Source organism: Aulostomus chinensis, chromosome 3 (genome assembly GCF_037954235.1).
Source record: "Aulostomus chinensis isolate RoL2024-O1b breed Wild chromosome 3, RoL_Achi_v1.0, whole genome shotgun sequence".
Lineage (NCBI taxonomy): Eukaryota > Metazoa > Chordata > Actinopteri > Syngnathiformes > Aulostomidae > Aulostomus > Aulostomus chinensis.
This window is the reverse complement of record NC_141322.1, coordinates 27675023-27695104: the sequence shown is the minus strand read 5'-3', so window position 1 is coordinate 27695104 and position 20082 is coordinate 27675023. Positions and strand designations below refer to the sequence as shown.

Sequence of the window (20082 nt, the reverse complement as noted above, 5' to 3'; positions counted from 1 at the left end):
TGGAGTAAAAGATTAATATGCTGCAGAATGAGGCGTGTTTATTATGCTTTGTTTAACTGTGTTGTATCTGTAGTTTTTATTTATGGAAAAGTTGAATTAAATTGCTCATTGAACAGAAAAATAACAATTGCTCTGGTTGAGCCAGAGAAACGACAAAATAAAACAAAAATCTAGTTGCTCACTCTGAGAAAGGAGTCCAGAGATCCGTTCTCCATGAACTCCGTGATGATCATGACAGGACTGCTCTTGGTAACCACGCCCTCCAGGTGAATGACATTAGGATGGTCAAACTGGCCCATGATGCTGGCCTCGCTGAGGAAGTCCCGCCTTTGCTTTTCCGTGTAGCCAGACTTGAGAGTTTTAATGGCCACAAACATCTCTCTCTTACCTGGGAGCTTCAGGTTGCCGCTGCAAACCTCCCCAAACTCTCCTGTGAAGCGGGGGAAAAAAACAAATACTTTCATGACAAAAAATGAACAGCGTTTTGAATCAATTTGTGTTTAGGACTCCAAGCTATTTAAGAATGCTGTGTTCCAGCTGCATGTCAGATTCCATTACCTGCACCAATGACCTGCTCAATCTTCACACAGGAGATATCAATCTCCTTGGCGAACTCCCTCACAGCCTCGTTGGGATCCTCATATGTGAACGGATCAATATAAATCTTCATTCCTGGAGTCACTTGGAAAAAAGGAAGAAGCCACTAAAATATCTCATTCTTGCTGTCGAGGTTACAGTCCAACATATTCAGCTACACATTGAGAGTGAGTTCACTTTGCATTCACACGGTTCTGTGTGATTATGTAATTTCTAGTGTGACATTGAGCTGGTGAAGGTTGAAAGATGGAGGATGTGTTTGACTAGAGCCGGCTGTGAATAGCCATCCATCCAGCAAGGACACGGTCCCGCCAGTCCTCTTAAGAGTGATACGGCAGGTCAATATATATGTATTTATCATCCCCTGTGAGTCATACTGCCATTAACACCCAGAAGAGAAGCCCAGCCCCTATATCAGCATCACTCAGCTTCACTCCAAGCAAAAAAAAAAAAAAAAATTGCCTCACCTAAGCCCCGATGCCAGGTAAATTGGCTTAAGGTGGTCTTTAAGTGTTCAGGGACTTAAGTGTCCTGAGTTTTAAATCCGATTATTTGGCTCTAACCTCCACATCAGCCCTGAGGCTGTTTGAATGGATGGTGAACTCATGCCCGGGCTGCTGCAGAGCTAGAAGAGCATGAACACCGCCTCAAAACCTGGCAGACTACACTGAAGCTGCAAAGATGAACAGATGGAGAGCATCTCACCAGGCGAGAACCCCCATTACAAAAACCCTCCAATCATTTCCTAAGTTGAAGCACTGTTGAACAGACCACCCTCCAATGATGGCAAAGACCACCAAAATAAGGGGCAGGGGCCTGAAGTGTGACTGGTGCAAAGGGCACAGTGCATGCAGGACATATTGGCTTCTGTTGTCAGTAACTGGGAAATATCTGTCGCTTTCTGGCAGACTTTCACTGACTCACAAATTGGACTTCCTCGCACAACATGATCATATTATGTAGCTGTTATCTTTTAAAGCTGATTTCATATAAAAGGGTGAAGCACTGTGGTAATTATGCAATCAAATAAACAAATTAAGATGGGGTCATATACTTAAAATGGAAATAAATTGGAGTTTTTCCAATCAGAAGACGAATGGATTAGCCCTAATATCTTAGACGGCGCCAGGGTGAAATGACTTCTCAGCTCTGGCTTACAGATTTATTTCTACATTATTGTCATTTAAGCTGCTCTACTGTATGTCAAGAGGAACCCATCACGGAATTGCATGAATTCACCTCTTTTGAAAGGTCTTTTGAAATATTGAACAAAGGCAAATGACTCACGTGGCATTAGCATGCTAATGCCGTTAACATGACTGAAGACTGACCTATTTCCACAACAATGGATTTAGTTAACTATGAAATGTGATGATGTACAGAACACACCCTGATTTGGATGTGGTTAAACCCAGGCTGCGAGTGAGCCCAGTCAAACAACAGGCAGGATTACTTGTAAGTGGGGAACCGGCAAGTGAAGCGGTGCTGTGCTGGGCTGGGCTGTAGCCAAGGACACCAGCATGCAAGGTGGTAGTCATGGAGACAGGTGTGTGAGACAGCAGAGGGCTGAATGATAGCCAAGGAGATGACGGTGTGAGATGGTAGTCATGGAGACAGGTGTGTACGGAGCTGAAGGACTGGGGAGAGGTGGGTTACTCACTGTGGCCGCTGGTGTAGTGCTGCAGTTTGTCTGTGTATTCTGAATCAGCCCTGTCAAAGCCACGCCTCCTGGGGGAAAGACAAAGAACTCTAGCTCTGGTTCAATGAGACGGAGCAGTGAGGGGCAGACACACAGATCCAGCCCCCCCGGACCTACCTCCACTGCCTCTGATCTAGTACCAGAGCCAGTACCTTGTACATAGAGAAACACTTGTTTTTTTTTAATTCATTAAAAAAGGCAGTCATCCACGTAGTCATGCTGCACAAAGTTGTCTTTATATTGCTTTCTGGTGTACTGCAGGTGGGCAGCTGCAGTGATGCAAAACCACTCTGCATCGGTTTAAATCATGTCGGACATGTAAAACAATGCCTCTGTTTAAATAGAGAGTTGTATTTTTTAAAAACTGGTACATATACATATAACTATTCTGAGGCCAAAACAAATGCGTTAGCTTGTGTGATACTTTCTGTAATGTGAAAAAACAAAACAAAACAAAAAAACATGACCTTGACAGAAAAATCACAGAGAACGATGTAATTGTCAAACACTGAATGAATGTACGAAATCAAGTATATGCTCTACAAACGATGGAAATGAAGCTGACTAAAACCATACAGTCGATTCAAAATATTCATATGCATATATTTCTGAAATGTATGGCAATGAACCACATTAAATAAAACATAGCATATCTAATTTACATTTTCACACACGTGCACCGAAAGCACTTTGAGGGGGAAAAAAAAACTTGCCACATGGCCTTTTTTTTTTAAAGGAATGTGATAATTTGTAGTAGGGATGGTGGGGTTACCCACAAGTTTTAACAATGCTCTTGGGGAGAGATTTAATTCAGCTAGGACAAGCTTCACTACTACTCGTGTGTTTCTGCATCACAGTAAAATGGTGCTATTTTCAGTTGAGGTTACAACTACCAAGCAGTTTCCAAATATCAAACATATTTTAATATCACTTTTTCAGGTCTGCGATGAAGCAGTGACAGTCTTTTGGATATTTTAGCCGTTTATTTGACTTGCCAACAGTTGTCAAAACTTATAGTCACACACGCTTCATTTGGTCCTGCCCATGTTCCAAAGTATCACTCGATAATCCCAATCTCCATCATTAGCCTGTCATAATCCAAGACGGTGATATACTGTACATGAAGTAGCGGCAATTTCCGGGCAGAAGTGGCCGAGGTAGTAAAACAACTCCGCGGTGGCAAGCTCCGGGGGTGGATGAGAGCCGCCCTGGGTATCTCAAGGCTCTGGATGTTATAGGGCTGTCTTGGTTGACACGTCTCTACAACATTACGTGGACATCGGGGCCGGTGCCTTTGGAGTGGCAGACTGGGGTGGTGGTCCCCGTCTTTAAGAAAGGGGACCAGAAGGTGTTTTCCAACTAACGGGGGATCACGATCCTCATCCTCCCTGTAAAGGTCTACGCCAGGGTACTGGAGAGGAGGGCAATAGTCAAACTTCAGATCAAAGAGGAGCAATGTGTTTTTTTTTCCTGGCTGTGGAACCGTGGATCAGCTCTTCACCCTCGCTAGGGTGCTGGAAGGGGCATGGGAGTTTGCCCAGCAAGTCCACATGTGCTTTGTGGATCTGGAGAAGGCTTATGGTGTTCCCAGGGGCACCCTGTGGGGGGTACTCCGGGAGTAGGGAGTGGATGGCCTCTTACCAAGGGCCGTTCAGTCTTTCTACTGGAGGAGTGAGAGTCTGGTCTGGCGTTGCCGGCAGTGAGTCGGACTTGTTCCCAGTGAGGGTTGGACTCCGCCAAGGCTGCCCTTTGTCACCGGTTCTGTTCATAACTTTTATGGATAGAATTTCTAGGCGCAACCGGGTGGTGGAGGGGGTTAAGTTTGGAGGCGGGAGGGTGGCATCTCTGCTTTTTGTGAATGAAGTGGTCCTCTTAGCTCCATGAAGCCACGACCTCCAGCTCTTGCTGGGGCAGTTCGCAGTCGGATGTGAAGCAGCAGGGAAGAGAATCAGCACCTCCAAGTCTGAGGCCACGGTTCTCAGCCGGAAAAGAGTAGCCTGCTCACTCCAGGTTGGGGGGAGGTCGTGCCTCAGGTGGATGAGTTTAAGCATCTTGGGATCTTGTTCAGGATAGAGCAGGAGATTGACAGGCGGATTGGGGCAGCATCTGCAGTGATGCGGGTGCTAAACCAGTCCGTTGTGGTAAAGAGGGAGCTTAGCCAAAAGGCGAGGCTCTCGATTTACCGGTCAATCTACGTTCCAACCCTCCCCTATGGTCATGAGCTTTGGGTAATGACCGAAAGAACAAGATCACAAATACAAGCGGCCAAAATGAGTTTCCTCCGCAGGGTGGCTGGGCTCTCCCTCAGTGACAGGGTGAGAAGCTCGGTCATTCGGGAGGAACTCAGAGTAGAGCCGCTGCTCCTCTATGTCGAGTCAGTTGAGGTGGTTTGGGCATCTGGTGAGGATGCCTCCTGGACGCCTCCCTTGGGAGGTTTTCCAGGCATGTCCAACTGGGAGGAGGCCTCGGGGCCGATCTAGGACACGCTAGAGGGATTATATCTCTCGGCTGGCCTGGGAACGCCTCGGGATTCCCCCGGAAGAGCTGGTGGAAGTGGCTGTGGAGTGGACGGTCTGGGCTTCCTTGCTGAGGCTGCTGCCCCTGCGACCCGGACCAACCGGATAAAGCGGTAGACGACAACGACGACGAAGTAGTGCATCTAATATCAGACATAAAAAAAATGCAACGGGAACTTTCTGCTTGCTATATACAAACAACTAAATAACACTGTATTGAACATACTTTTATGATGGGTCTAAGTTTCAGTATTGACATTAACGACTCATATTATTTCAGCTGGAATTCATATTGTCAAATAACAAGAATGTATGACGAATCTTTGGGCCTTCGCAACTCCATTGTTCACATTTATCAAAACTGCAGACCTCAAACACAGTTACAGAATAAAAACAATATTTTAAAAAGTAGAATCATCCAATTTGACAACTTCTGCAGATGTTTTATTACCAAGTGGCTCACAGGCCCTTTTATAAAAACTTGGGAAATGTCTGACTCACCGGTTACAGACGATGATGATGACAACCACAGCAATGAGGAAGACCAAGCCAGCAGCAACAGAGCCGATGATGAGAGGCAGCTTCTCCTGAATACTGGTGTTGTATTCCTCTATAGACAGAAGACACACACACACACACACACACACACACACACACACACACACACACACACACACACACACACAGAGTCACGAGCTGAGACATATGGGTCAGCACTGCATATGGAGGGAGCAGTGGGTGACAGACAGACATATGGCCGGGTGAACCGATGAGCATCTTGGCATCTTGACTGGCTGCATGGACTATTTTCTGAAGCGTACTGAATGTGCTCAGATGTCGTGGATATGAACAAATCATCTGGCAGAAAGTGTGTGAAGTGAGGATAGAGAGCGTGTTTGGGTGAGACCCAGAAAGATCAGGCGGCCAAGAATCCAGCTACTGAATGGGCACAGAGAGGCTGAGCCAAATCCTTCTCTGAGCACTACAAATAATACAGGACACCTCTTGATCCCAGGCGAAGAGTGGTGGCTGAACACCCCAGAGCTCTACCTGCCTCTGGATGGAACCTGAGAACACATCCGTAACCACAGGGCAGGAAACCACTGGAGAAAACCGCTGGAGTCGAGGATTCTGTCTAGAGAGGCTATGGTTGTTTGTATATTTGTAATATTTACAAGCCTGAACAGTTAATCATATATTAATCAAAAGTGAGATTATTCCAAATCAAATGTAATCCAGATTACAGTTTCAGACATAGCGTGATGAGGACAGTGTAAAAAAGTATATATCATAATATTAAAGTGCAAGAAAAAAATCCTCAGTTTTAAATATCGTGGTACTGATATGAAATGATACGGCCCAACTTTAGCCTGAATAAGAGAGGTAATTTGAAGAAATTATTTTGTAAAAAAGAAATCTATTTCATCTATTTCAGGAAAAAGGTAGAAACTTGATTGAGCAAAAATCAGGTAATATCAGATACCAAAACACAAAACACCAAATGTTTGTACCTGATTTATAGCTTTACTTTCATTGACTCTACCACTGGGGCCTCTTTTGCACTGAGCGGGCGAATGTGGAGATTAAATCCAGATGAAAAACTCGATGAACTGATCCCGGACCTTCCCTTTTTTAAATCTTTGATTTCGGCTCAAAACAATAAATGATGAACATCACTTATTTCCATATGTACTCATTATTTACAGTACAGTATGAATCAGATACAAGGATGTTTACTTCTGCGTGAGTGTTGTGTGTTTGAGTGCGCGTGTTCGGAAGCTTCAGGGATGTTTGTAACAAAGCTCGGGCTAATAATGGCCCCGGGCTCTGCAGGCTGAGGAATAGGAGGCGATCGGGGGGGAAAGCCATGGCTCTAATATTAACATGACTGATGTTTAATGAACATCCCTCTTCCCTCAGTTGTGTCATACACAACATAGAAAAACAGACAACCTTAACCTCATCCTTGAATTAAAGGCATACGGTGGTAATTGGCAAGCAGTTTTCTACGGCAACGAGAGAATGGAGGAAAATCTGTGCGGCACATACAGGAAATAATATTGAAAATATGACAGTTTAATGTAGATAATGGCTCCTAGTACACGAAGAAAATCATTGCAAACCTCAGCTGTCTGGTTTCGTGTTTAGTTACAAACAGCTCCGCATGCTTTGGTGAACATTGGTTGAATTTTCACCTTCAGTCATAGTCTGGAAGTAGAGTTTGCCACTGTAGCGTCCAAACCCAGCCACGGTGCGGGCCCGGACCTGGAAAACATAGATGCTTCCTGGCTTGAGGCCACGGATGACCACTGTGTTGGTCTGGCTCCGGACGGTGGTGGAGTTATATTCTGATTGGTCCTGGGGGAGAAGAAAATCAATGCTTTGTTTTCTTTTTTGCACATTAGTAGTTCCAGTCCAACTGCAAAAGCTCACAGCCATGGAAAGCCATGAAAATAAATCATAATAGGGTAAGAATTATGAACACGGACAGACAACCAATACCAACAGAGATGAGAAATTCTAGTAAAGTGACAAACAATCAAAAGATGCGATTTCTTTTCCCACTATTTCCATTTATCATTGACAGAACTGACCTCAATCAGCAGCAGCTCATGGGAAACCTAATTATATAAATGTCTTTAAGTCCAGCTGAACCTGTCTACCTTTTATTGCACTTATGCACACAAAAATAATTTCTTTGTATTGTTTTAATCCAATCGTTTTTACCTTCTGTCAAACAAAAGATGATGCACGTCTACATGACATACCGACATCAGGATAGCCACCCGTCAATCAATCTTCAGCTTGAAGCAACATTTTTATCTATGAGCTATATATATATACACATTTGTTAGCTAGCTACCAGAATGGCACATCAGTGTGTTCACCACCTCAAACCCTTTTGTTTTTTGTTTGTTGTTTTTTTTACCCGGAATACCAGGTTTAAGAGGCGCCGACCACAAATGTATTCCTGTTGAGGAAGGTGGGATCTGTGATAGCTGCTCCTGACGCGCAAGTCCGTTCCTAGAGGACTCCTTCAGCAACTGCCAACTAAGACTGGCTCCTGTATGTCTCTCTCTCCCTGACAAATACTGCTGTCTCATCAGTGTATACCACAGCTCAGCTAACGTCACGTTATGACACATTCTGGATGTACGCACCGTTGAGAAATACATCACGAGACAACAGTTTGATGCCTCGTGATGTCGCTTCAGCTGCACCTCAAACCGTAATAGCAATACACCACAAAATATTAGTCTCCATCATGTATAGTTTCAATCTGGCACTGAGGGTAAAATATTAAGAGCTGAAATGGCAGAGCAAGATAATAGTGAAACTTTGCTAGCATTAAAGCACGTATAACGCAGCAGGAACGAGTGCGACAGTCATCCAGCAGCTACAGTTAAGAAGGTAGAATCGGTGGCAGTTTCAGGTCAGGCGGCTTTTCGGAGCTGTGCCTTCTGATGATCAGAGCTGTATTTCACTGACACACTCTTCCTCTCCAGAATGCTGACAGGTCTGAGAGCAGAGACTGAGACTCTTTTAGTTGCTCCCTTCAACCCACTGCTCAGCAGACACTTCTGAGCCACAGCAGGGGCTGGGACAATTGTTTTGACAGCTCTCCCCAGCAGTGTCAGAAAAGGGAATTAAACTCAAAAGTGGAACGCCTCAGGATAGAGATGAAATCTTGAAGAAAAAAAAAAATGCTGCGTAAATGCATGTGTGCATACATGTGCGTCCATGTGACAGTTTAACTATGTGTGAGCATGAAAATAATAATTGCTGCAGAATGGACACACGTTATGTGACTGCAAGGGTTCTTGTGAGAAAGTATGCTGATCGGGAGAAGTCTGCACGTAGACTACTATTTTTACAAAAGTCAGCACACCATTGTCTCAACCACATCTCTCTGTGCATCAATCCCCAGCGGTTCCACTGCTGAGCTGAGTGTGGTTTCATTTCCCAGTGACTGACCAGGAATATAATTGAAAGAGAATGAGCAGACGTTCTAAGCAATGTTCAGAAGCTTTGTGTATAAACGCCTCCTAGGTTGTGCTGCTGGGCAAACGAAGGGGTACAAACATAAAGATATAAATGTTCAACCACAGGAAAGAGCCGTTTTTTAGCATTTGAGCATCATTATTACAGCTGGACGGGAAGAAATGAAGAGGAGCGTGAGAGGGCTTGAATGTGTTGTTACATGGACTGTACCTTTTCATAATACTGCAGTTCATAGTCCAGGATGACACCATTAGGTTGGTCAGGCTGGGACCAGGAAAGGGTGATGCTGTCCACAGTACGACTAACCTGGTGCATTATGGACACAGTGGATGGAGCTGTGGAGAGACAGAGAGAGTGTTAATGTGGTGAGGCAACCCGACTATGCACACAGAATTTTAGAGCATCTTTCAGAATCCAAGGCCATGTGCAATCGTCTCCTTTTAGAAAGACAAGGCCGGGTCTGCATTGCAGGATGGTGATTTACAGCTCGAACTAAAGAGCACAAAAAGCATAAACTATCAAGTATCCAACTCTGTGATTCAAAGTCAAATTTTAATGACTAAGGATTAAATCTCAAAGTTGTGATTAATTTTTTTTGTTGGAAAAACTGTAAAACGGTTCAAATTGGAAAAAACACCAATGTGCTGAGAAATAAAACTAAAAGAGTTCAAACAGAAGAATTAAATGAAACCAAATTTTGGCAATTTTGTCTATATTCTTGTTTATGAGGAAATAAATGGCAAGAAACTGGAGACTAAAACCAAAGATTTTTAATTTAATGTGCAGAGTAATAGAATTTAAATGGATTCTGAAAAACAAAGACAAAAGAAATGTTCAGGATCTGGTACCAAAAAAACTGAATTTTTAAAAGGTGGTGATTTACGAATTTTTGAATGATACCCAGGTCTGCAGACGACCTCTGCACTGAGGATCATGGGTGCACGGCAAAATAGAGGAGGCAGGCCCGTTTGATAGGTTGCACAACTAAACAAAATCAAAAAAGCAGAAATAAAGAAGGCCGCAGAGATGATGTACAACACCCTTCACGGTCAACCACATTCTAACTTTATTTAGTTAAAGCAGATAACAGCTGGACTCACCATAGTAATGGTTTTCCAAGCTACAAATTACATGTGTTTTAAATTACTGTTAGTTCTTAGCCTTTCAATTCTTAAATTATTGATTTACCTTCGAGGCGCGCAGTGGTTCCCCATACATTTTTGAAGAGGTATGAAAATCAACGCGCTGAGAATCTGAAACACTGGAAAGGTATTATTTCTCCAGGTGGCACTTCTATCGACATCTGTTTTGAAACCTGTTGGTGCTCGCAGCAATGCTATGATGTTTTAAGGTTTGAGAGGAAACTAAACCACTTCAGTGCAGTTAACATTTAAATACAAACTTTCATTTTTGACTAAATCAACATCCAGATTGAATTTTTCTAATGCCACTTGACCGAATACAAAGATTTGATATTCATAACACATGCTCCTGCCCACAACTCCACCATAAAAGATATTTTTAAGTTTTGCACCAGTTAAAGCAGATTTTTTTATTGCATAGTGACACTAAACAGGATGTATTAAAATTAAACTTAGGGAATGTTTGGCGGGAAGAATACAATATTTGCAGTTAATGAGCGAGAACATTGTTTTTAAGAGAAGACAGTTTTAAAACTTCAAAATAAATGACCTGTTACAGCATGGGTGGCCTCGTACAGTCTTCCGTAGCTCTGTGACCTAAAGCTTTGTACATTCTTTTAAGTACAAACATGAGGTCAGGGGGGCGTGATCGACTCAAGTCCTCCAACAACCATTAAGATTAGTTCAGGGGGCCGTAGGTCAGTGTAAAGCTAAGAGAAGCTAAAGATAAAAAGCTCTGTCTGGGGAGCCTGGCAAGGCCTGCAGGCCTCCATGTGCCGCTCAGTGTGTGTGTTCGTGTGTGTATGAAAGGGTAAACTGGGTGTGGGTCAGGAGAGGAGGGGTGCTGGGAAAGATTTATGGACGCCAATCCCCACACTCATCCCCTCGAGGCCCTTGCAGCACACACACGCAGCCCTCGGCCAGCAGCACAGTGGCTCCCCTGAGTGCCAGCAATAAAGACAGAAGTCTCCATATCGGGACATGTTCTCCATGGAAAATCCACTGACTGGAAAAATAAAACAACCACACCTCTATAATCTAAGATTCTGTGGCATGTGTGTGTTTTTAACAAGTTCTGTATAATTAAATCATTTTTTTTAGAGAAAGAAATGCTGGGAGTGATTAACAAGTAGACATGTCTTTTTGAGGACTTTGCAGGGTAGAAAATATAGTGTCCAAGTGACCACAGTGACTCAGAGCCAATGATAAAAAGTCCTTTTTACAATCTAACTCATTCTCATCAGCTAATCAGCCAAGCCTCGCGGGCCCTCCGACCCAGACAGAAGCTTCCAACTGAGGCAGCAAATTACGATGTCTCACATAAACAGTGATGGCAAAGGACTGAGTGTGTCTTCATGAGTCGCTGCCAGCAGATAATAAATAAATGTTCCGTATTTCATCTCCGTGAAGCACTTTGCGGCATGATGGCCTGTGACTCTGCAGCATTCATTCATCATGCTCCTCTCTCCTGGAGCCAAGGTACAATCATGTACACAGTCAGGACACCAGTCCCAGGAATCCAGGGTACTCAGCCGTTTGTTTGCAGTCATAAGATGGCAGCCTAATAAGGCAAACAGTTACTCTAAGGGGAACTCACGAGTATCCCATTACGGATGTACATATATTCAAGACTGCCACATGGCCTTTTCCTGCATAGCATTTCCATTAAACACACGCACAGCCATGCCTAGTAACCTGATACAAGGCCACAGAAACAAAGGCAGCTCATGTATTCATGTACAAAGGATGGACACATGCCAACATGAAAAGCTGTTGGAGGAGAACACTGTGGTTTTCTTCTGCGCAAACGACAACGTCCAGACAGTGGGGTGGCAGTCTCCATGTCTAGGCTGAAGAGCCCGATAAGGGTTGGCGTAACAGAAAACAAGCTGGGATTTTATTAAAGGAAGACATGACCGTTTGTTTAAAAAAAAGATGTGTCGAAAGATTTGGCTTTTTCGGGAAAAAAGCAATCCTGCTGTGTGATGTATTTCGAGTTGATTCCATTCAACCAACTGACTATAGTACGTAGTGCGATGCCAAGTTAAGGTCTCACTGCGTTTCATGAGGGCTACGCCATGGATCCACATATGAAAGTCATTTTCATACATCTAATTTTTGTTCAACCAAATGTTCAAGTACCTGGAGTTTCCCCCCCCAGCTTAATCTATAATTTAAAGGGTTGAGTAAATACTTGGTTTCATTGTGTCAACATAGTTCGCTTGAGTTCTGCCACTAAATACATGTTTTAGATGTTTCAAGCCAGATCTTTGTTGCTACAATAATCATTTTTAAATCATGTGGATTGCACTCAATTAAAGACAATTAGAAATGAAAAACAAAGGAAAGTTTCCCTTTCATTTATACACAGAAAGTTAGTTCATCATGAAACGTCTCCAAACCTTTACTGAACGTACAGCTTTTCTCAATGAATACGCGTTCAAAAAACTAATCAAGTGCTTCTAATGGAAAAGACAAGGTTTGTAAGACTGTCTAATTAAGTTACATGGCTGATGTGAGACGATAAATGCGGCCTTGAGTTTTCCATATGGACTGAGAGCCATGAGGAATCAAAATGTTCTTATTCACAAAAATATCTCCTCATATGTAATTTAATTTTCTTTTTTCTTTTTTTTAACACCGTGAACAGATTGTATTTGAATGTTTTGATCTCAAATCAAGTCAATCAAATTACGTTGGCAATACTCGAGTGTCTGGGAGGTCCATTAAAGGTTGTATATCACGTTCTTAACTGTAAGAGGACACTCCAGCTGTTGACAAGGACTTAGGTTTCAGACCCCACATTATTACTCTGCCTGGGATCTGATATGAAAGACAGTTCTTTGGAATTTACTCTAGCATGAGTCTCAGGGCGTGGAGCAGCAACGGAAGACAGGGGCTCTGCTTTGCTCGACATCTCTTAGTAGCTGTTTGGACACAACTTCCCTTCTCCAGCTGATTTAATTGGGCATGCTTCTGCAAACACATGAGCAGAAGGCGAGCTTTCATCAACCCAACTCACATTAAATGATGTCTCTTATCATTTATTTCACTATGGGCTCTTCTGTGGGCTTTTCCCTCCCTGTTCCCAGCTCAGGAATGCTCGATAACAGGCATCTTCATTAAGTAAGGCTGGTGAAGTGAGACCATTGCAGATGATTGGCAGCAGGAAGGCTGCAGTCATGGGTCAGCATGTCTAAAGCAACCTCGATGGATAAACTTCCAGAGGTTTAGGGTCAGTCAGATGCTCCAGGGACTAAAGACACCCACAGTAACTGCAGCTAACAAGTATGCATGGGCAGAGGCCAGGAAACACCCAATTAAAATCACTGTCTTTTTTTTCTAACGTTTTTAATAGACAGCAAGAGGCGACCCTGTGTCATGATTTTATATGTCAAACTCTTGTTCTTTTTCATTTCAACAAAAACAAATGCAAGTAATAAAATACTGAATAATTTGTCTCATTAGAAAGCATTTCTTTTCTAATAAAAAAAATTACGAATTTTTCTACTGTTATCTTATTTATTTGTGGCAGTACACAGGCTGCACGTGCATGAATGTTCATGGGGAATGTTGGCTGGATGATGTTGGTTTATGTGTGTAAGTTTACCTGTATGTATCATCATGTGACTCTTTTAGTTCCACTAGAAAAAAAGAGAAATACATTTTGAATGAAAGCACTAAAGGCCATTTATCTGCTTCGTTCTTGCATCTCGAAGTGTCTGCAGCCGAGCCTTGTGACTCTGATTTGATTGGACTTTCGGGTGCAGAGGGCAATGCTATGATTTGGGGAAAACGGGGGAGTTAGTGAGAACAGGTCAGAACTCATAAATCCCTTTTCCTTTTCATTGTAAAAATTGGTTTCCCCACAGCGCAATGTCTCGCAAAGGTCCCAAACCAGCTGGTCCTTTACCAGGCAGCGTTTCCAAACCGACTGCCAAACTGCCACTGCTCCGCTCTCTCCAACTGCTGTTCATTTACGAGCGGTGCATCGAGCAGTCTTTAAGGGAGAAGCCCCGTATTTGCATGTACTTTTAGCAGGCTGGCAGCTTGCCCTGTTTCCGCAGCTGCAAAGGATTGTGGGTTTTTACATCTATAAAAGATTTTCCAACGCAGTAAAGCTACAAAAGTGAGATTTCAGTTGATCAAGCTTTAAACCATCTGCGATGGAATATACACACTATAAGATAATTCTAAAATAGCCACATGACAAGCTTGAAGAGTTTTCAGATGTTTGCAGGGGTTAGATCTTCAATCAAAAAGAATCCGACAAATCTGTAGACAGATGAGTGTGTGGGGAAGATACTGCAGCGGAAACGACAATTATTTAGCTGTGAATGAGTCAACATTTGACTTAGAATAAACTTAACAGATCAAGCAGTTCACATACTGCAACTGTTAGAACAGTTAAAGACATAAGGACTTCAATAAATAAGGCCATCTTCATCCTCGATAAAAGTTTATGGACGACAGAAACATCAGGACGCATGGTGGTAACAAGTCCAAGACTTCATCTTCCACCTCAGACAACGTTTATCATATCTTATTTTAATCATATGTTAGGATGACATGACTAAACCCATAAAACTGTTCAAGTGCTAATTATCAAACTAGCATTTTGAATGAATAGAAAGTTGCTTCCTTTGTTTCCCTCGGAAGATCTCAGCCTGGACAAAGGAGACATTTCTGGTTTATCGTGGATTGTTAGAATAATCCAATAATTCAATTTAAATGCTTTGTATTTAACAAAGAATTACACATCTGCTGTGGTCCATCAGCCACTCGGGTTGATTTGAGCCAAACAGACACAATATTTTTGAGCTGTCGACCACAGGGATGTGGAATGAGGCTTTTGACTCACGCAGCTCTGTGAAGAAACCGGACTCCATTTAGCGAGAGCTTTTCTGCACTTGAACAACTTCCAAACTGACATTTGCCAGAAGAAAATCACCCCAAGCCACAGGATGCATGTCAATATTCTTAATGTTAGAAAGGCGAGTGCGGTCTTTCTTTGTCTCAGATTTGGTTAGTGGCATGCAAAAATATTTATTTTATCAATATAATGGTTAAAAAAAAAAAGAAGCTGACTGATGCCTATACGAACAGAAAAGGGCTGAATAAGAGAGTGAACTGATGTGATTCGATCAGCGTTGACATCATTGAAACACAGAAGTATGTGGCGGGTGTGCATCTTTGACTTAAATATTTAGAAGTATATCACGCATAAAAGAAACCTGAAAGCCTCCAGAGAAATGTGGAACTACACTGCCTATTATCTGACTTTCATTTCAATGACTTCTCATTAATGCTTGTGTACTTACGTATCACAAACACTCATTTATAGGGTGCCACCTGTCCCTCCAGGTTCTACAGTGACTTCATAGCTGCACCGCAGTAACATTTCCATAACACACAAGATGCGTAAGTACCACATCTGCTCCATTTCCACTTCAATGTAAAGCTTTGACGTTTGGCTTAACAGTGAAATCATGCTCATCTACACAGTAAGAGATTGTAGCGATGAGTAGCACACAATAGCGCAGATTATAGAAGATCATCTCTGCTTATAAAGTTCTTGACCCCAATTTACACGTAAACCCCACAAGAGCATGATGGTGAATGCAGATCGCATGATTTATGCCAGTGAATTGAGACTGCGTTTAAAAAAAAAAAACACACAAAAAAACAAACCCAGAGAGGTATTAGTGACATGTGAGTAGAAAAACGAGGAAGCTGCTCAACATGTTCAAACCAGAGACTCCACAGGACAGCAGCTCAGACAATGACATCTCTGTTTCGCTGCAAATATTTAATGTCACCACAGAAATGTGGACGTTAGAGTGTGTTTGGCAGTGTCTAGCAAAAAGAGAGGAGGTTAGGGTTTAAGGAGATAATAAAAGACAAGTAGAAGGGAGTGTCAAAGTGTTTATCATATCATCTTTTTGATTGATGGTCATTCCTCAGGCTCTATTCTGAATAGTACGACAACAGGTACAACAAGTCTTTGGTGTGTGTGTGTGTGTGTGTGTGTGTGTGTGTGTGTGTGCGCGTGCGTGTAAAAGCTGGTATTTTGCTTCATGTATGTACTGCAGTTGCATACAGATCAACATGTTTAGCCATACATCAGTACTCTCAGCAAGGCACGATCCTGGTTTCCTCGCATTTCGCTGAGCACACAGGATGTTCAATAAGTAGAAAGTCCCCTTGTTAGGAAATCTTTTTTTGTTTTCAGGAAAGATCGAGACACGAACACACCTCAAGTCTGCAAACAAAGTACAACGGTGGGGATTGTAAAAATGTCCAATTAGTGGCATGATGCAAGAATAAATGTTGTCAGGTGCTTTTCCAGTCCAGCTCACATCATACATGGTCACATAGTGTAGCAATTAATGCTACACACCAGTGTGACACATTCAAAGAAAACTTTGCCAAGTTTTCCTTTGGAAATGAGTCAATCATGCACAGGATTAACAGTAATTTAATGCCTAATGCATAAAGAAACTGAAACGTTGATTTATATCAAGCCATGCATGTAGAGGTGTGTGTAGTGACCTCTTTCTCAATGCAAAAACAACAAATTGAAGTATTTTCTGGCGCACCTCATAGCAGCAATCAGCAAGATGACATCATCTGTGCCTTCCAAAACTACGAATCCCCGCGGAAAAATGTGCTGTGTTCTATGATGTGTTTGTTTAAGATGTGGTTAGATTTAGACACAAAGACATTACATTAATTGCGCATACACACACACGGATCTGAGATTAATTCATGCTACTTTTGTAGCATTCGTCTATTCCGTACCGTCAGACTTCCCGCTTGCTCTTAGATCTTCCTTTATATCAGTTTAATGTTATCTATCAAACGGTCTGTGGTTTGCTCATGACACCTAGGAAAGATTTTATAGGGGGTTTGCCTGTGGTAATTACACGTTGCCTGCCACACACATTTAATGTACGATAAAGTGTTTCATCGACTTACTCAGGTGGGTAAAAACAGGTGTGGCAGTCAGCGCATGTTTCATGAACCCCACGTAGGATTTTCTTATTTGTCCACTTTTGTAGCAGAACAACCCTCGGAGAAAAAAATGCTCCTTGTACTGGTTGTTGTGCTTGTAAGAAAATGGAGTTCACTGATTTCCACATGATATCACCTTTACTTGTCTTTTGCTTTTAAACTTTCAGCCACATCCTTCTCTGTTACTCTGCCTCCATTACATCCTGGTCAATTACAAAGGCATTTCAGTATACAGCTAATGCACTCAACAACAATTAATTGTATAATTGCATTATTATTCCTTTACAGCCCACTGGGCCAAAAGATTGAGGCCTTTTAACCTAGATTTATATGCAGGCGATGTGCACACTCTACTCCTCTCTTCCCTGCACAGTCGTAAACCTCCAGATCACATCCTGAAGGAGGAGATCCACATAATGTACTGAGAAAAAAAACACATGGCTATTGAATGATTTATGACCAAGATCAATTAGTTAACTCATCTTGACAATCCGTGTGCTAATTCTCTTCTGGGAAGACATAATTAAATTCATATAGCATGCATAGGTTATTCAAGTCATCTGATGAACCTCATCGTCAACCCCGCTGGCTGCATACCACACACTTTATCGGAAAAGCTAATCTCTCCCTCTCTCCTCCCTCTCTCCTCCCTCTCCCTCTCTCTCTTCTCCCTCTCCCTCTCTGCAGCAGTGCTCTACTGGATCTGGGCTGCTCACCATCAACAGTAGCTTAACTGTGTTGTATGTGTGGCTGGCTGGCTGGCTGGCTAGAGCAGCCCTCTCTACAGGCTTCGTCAGTTCTGAAGTCTAGATGCATGCTGAGGCCTCCTGTCAGTCTGCCTGGCTGACCTACACTGGCACCTACCATATGTGTCCTTCTTAGCACCTTCTGTCACTGTCACACTACACGCCATGTACAGCACTGGTCCCTGTCTGACTCCCTGTCTCTCAGCCTCTTCCTTTTTGCTGCCTACATCTCACTATAGTGCATGATAGAGATGCTGCCTGTTGTTATTCTATTGCGGAAATGCAATTTAATATACAGCATGAACAATTTACTGGGTAGAATTAATATTTTCTTACTGTAAATGATGATGTATGAGGGGATTTCACTGTAGAATAAGCTAAAAGGTTCCATAAGTAAATTTAGATTTAAAAAAGTAAATGACAGAATAATTCAGATGGAATGAAGATGGCAGGGAATCAGTCTCAAATTGATCGGTGCATTCTTGTGCAGTTTCCTTGTTAATTCTGTTTGTGGTTTATTGTTGTTTGGACTGAAAATATGGATTTTTCATAACTATATTTGGCTTGTAAGGTTGTCTTCTTCCTACTCCTTCGTGGCTCATTTTATGGATTCATGAACACGTGAGCCGAACAAATACAAATGAAAACAAGTCATTAAATAATTGTCTTTTTTTTTTTAAATGAAATCCATCACTTTACAACACAATGCACACAATGTGAGAGGATTCATGCCACTATATAAACTCTATAAAATATTCTTAGGATGACAGTAGATGTGACAAGGGTCGATAATGAACTAAAAAGCCTTGTCACTGCCACTGACACATACATTGAACCGGTGACATCGTCTTTAAGTCAGTGTGTACCAGCAAAACTTGACGGGCTGATGTCTGGCTCGCCCTCCTGGCTCTGCACCAGTGCCTTTCACACCACGGCCCAGTGGAGCAGCAAAGTCTCTGGTGGCCTGCAGTCCATGGCAATTTCAACAATAATTAAGTCATAAATCTTCCATAAACCGTATGAAAATTCGGCACCTGATCACTCCCCCACCCCCAACCACCACCACCCAGTGAATAATGTGGTTCACTTCCACAATCAGCCAGTTCACCTGATAAGAAACCAATTCATTCCCACTGCTTCTCAATCGCAACAGCAGATCACCTTGACTTCACGAAATGCCGAAACAAATTTGTCCACTGGAATCTCATACAGCCAGAAACTATGGAATGCTATACAGCATCAACACAGCGTCCATGGAGATCTAATTTAACTATTGTGCGGACGCTGATTTGTCTCGGAATATAGAATGAGAATTTGCGAATGTAGACAGGAGGCATTGTTGCTTCTACAAATTAAAATTGGTGCTACAGCAACAGTACTAAGATAGCAAATAACTCCAAGTCCAATTCTCAGCTTGCTTATTCGTGTCTGTAAATCAAAGCTACAGGGTGGATACAGTAAGTTCATCAAATATTTTGTGCAGCATCAAGAAGCTTCAAACACATGTGAATTATATACTGCATAACAGATGCCCCCTAATTGGAACGATCAATTTGAACATAATTGACAGCCTAATGATCACTGTGTAATAGGTGAGTACATTGTTGTTGTTGTTTTTTAAAAAAATGCAGTATTTCTACCATCTGGTCAGATGATGTGAAGACAAAAAGAAGATGGAATACAGTTACGCCAACAGCAGCAGCAGGGATGATGTATTTTTGTAGGAAATGCTCTAAATTAGCATTGCAATAGCTTTCCCTTGACCAACGGCGAATGGGATTTTTTTTTACCATGGATTATTGCAAAAAGAAACCGAGTGGCAAACAAAAGTTTTAGAGACTTACACTGTTTTTTTGTTTGTTTGGTTTTTTTTTGCATGATGAACTTTTTCTCTTTACCAAGAGTTACAGTTTGTTTTTAGCTCAAGTCAAAGTTTTTGAGGGTTCCTGAGCATACGGTTGGATAAAGATGGGAATTATACGGACGATGTGCTTCAGAAACAATTTGGGAAAGTTTTGTTGTTTGTAGTTCGAGGACCGCTAGTAGCTTGAAGCTAAATATTCACGGATGTCTCTTTCTGCGTTCTGGTGCCACAGAGAAGTATAATTCAGCGATTAAAAAAAGTCTTTGTGAGCTCAAGACATCTGCTTGTGAGTGCACTTTTTGGATGAACTATCAATTTACCTTCATGTAAAAATTAATGTAGGTCAATTCAGGTAAAAGAGGTTGGGGGAGAGAAAAAGCTGAACGTCATACAAAGTGCAGACTGAGCAAAGACAGTGGATAACTTTCTTGTGACTCATCATCACAAAGAGGCTTGAGGGTGCATTTTAGGGCCTCTGCTAATTCTACAATATAAATTCAGG

General features: G+C 42.3%; 1 protein-coding gene across 4 annotated transcripts in view; it reads right to left on the bottom strand.

The window, feature by feature from the left end:
• The window catches only part of ephb2b (eph receptor B2b), a 131294-nt gene that overhangs the window by 13352 nt on the left and 97860 nt on the right, over window positions 1–20082 (bottom strand). Inside the window, exons 6-11 of one of the 4 annotated variants that reach the window (XM_086200099.1) lie at window positions 9025–9149; window positions 7008–7170; window positions 5314–5422; window positions 2258–2325; window positions 559–681; window positions 183–430 (exon numbers count right to left, since the gene is read on the bottom strand). In XM_086200099.1, the coding sequence (XP_086056225.1) occupies window positions 183–430; window positions 559–681; window positions 2258–2325; window positions 5314–5422; window positions 7008–7170; window positions 9025–9149 (836 nt within the window). The remainder of the gene's footprint in view (window positions 1–182; window positions 431–558; window positions 682–2257; window positions 2326–5313; window positions 5423–7007; window positions 7171–9024; window positions 9150–20082) is intronic. The other 3 variants (XM_086200101.1, XM_086200100.1, XM_086200102.1) reach the window with 3 other exon arrangements.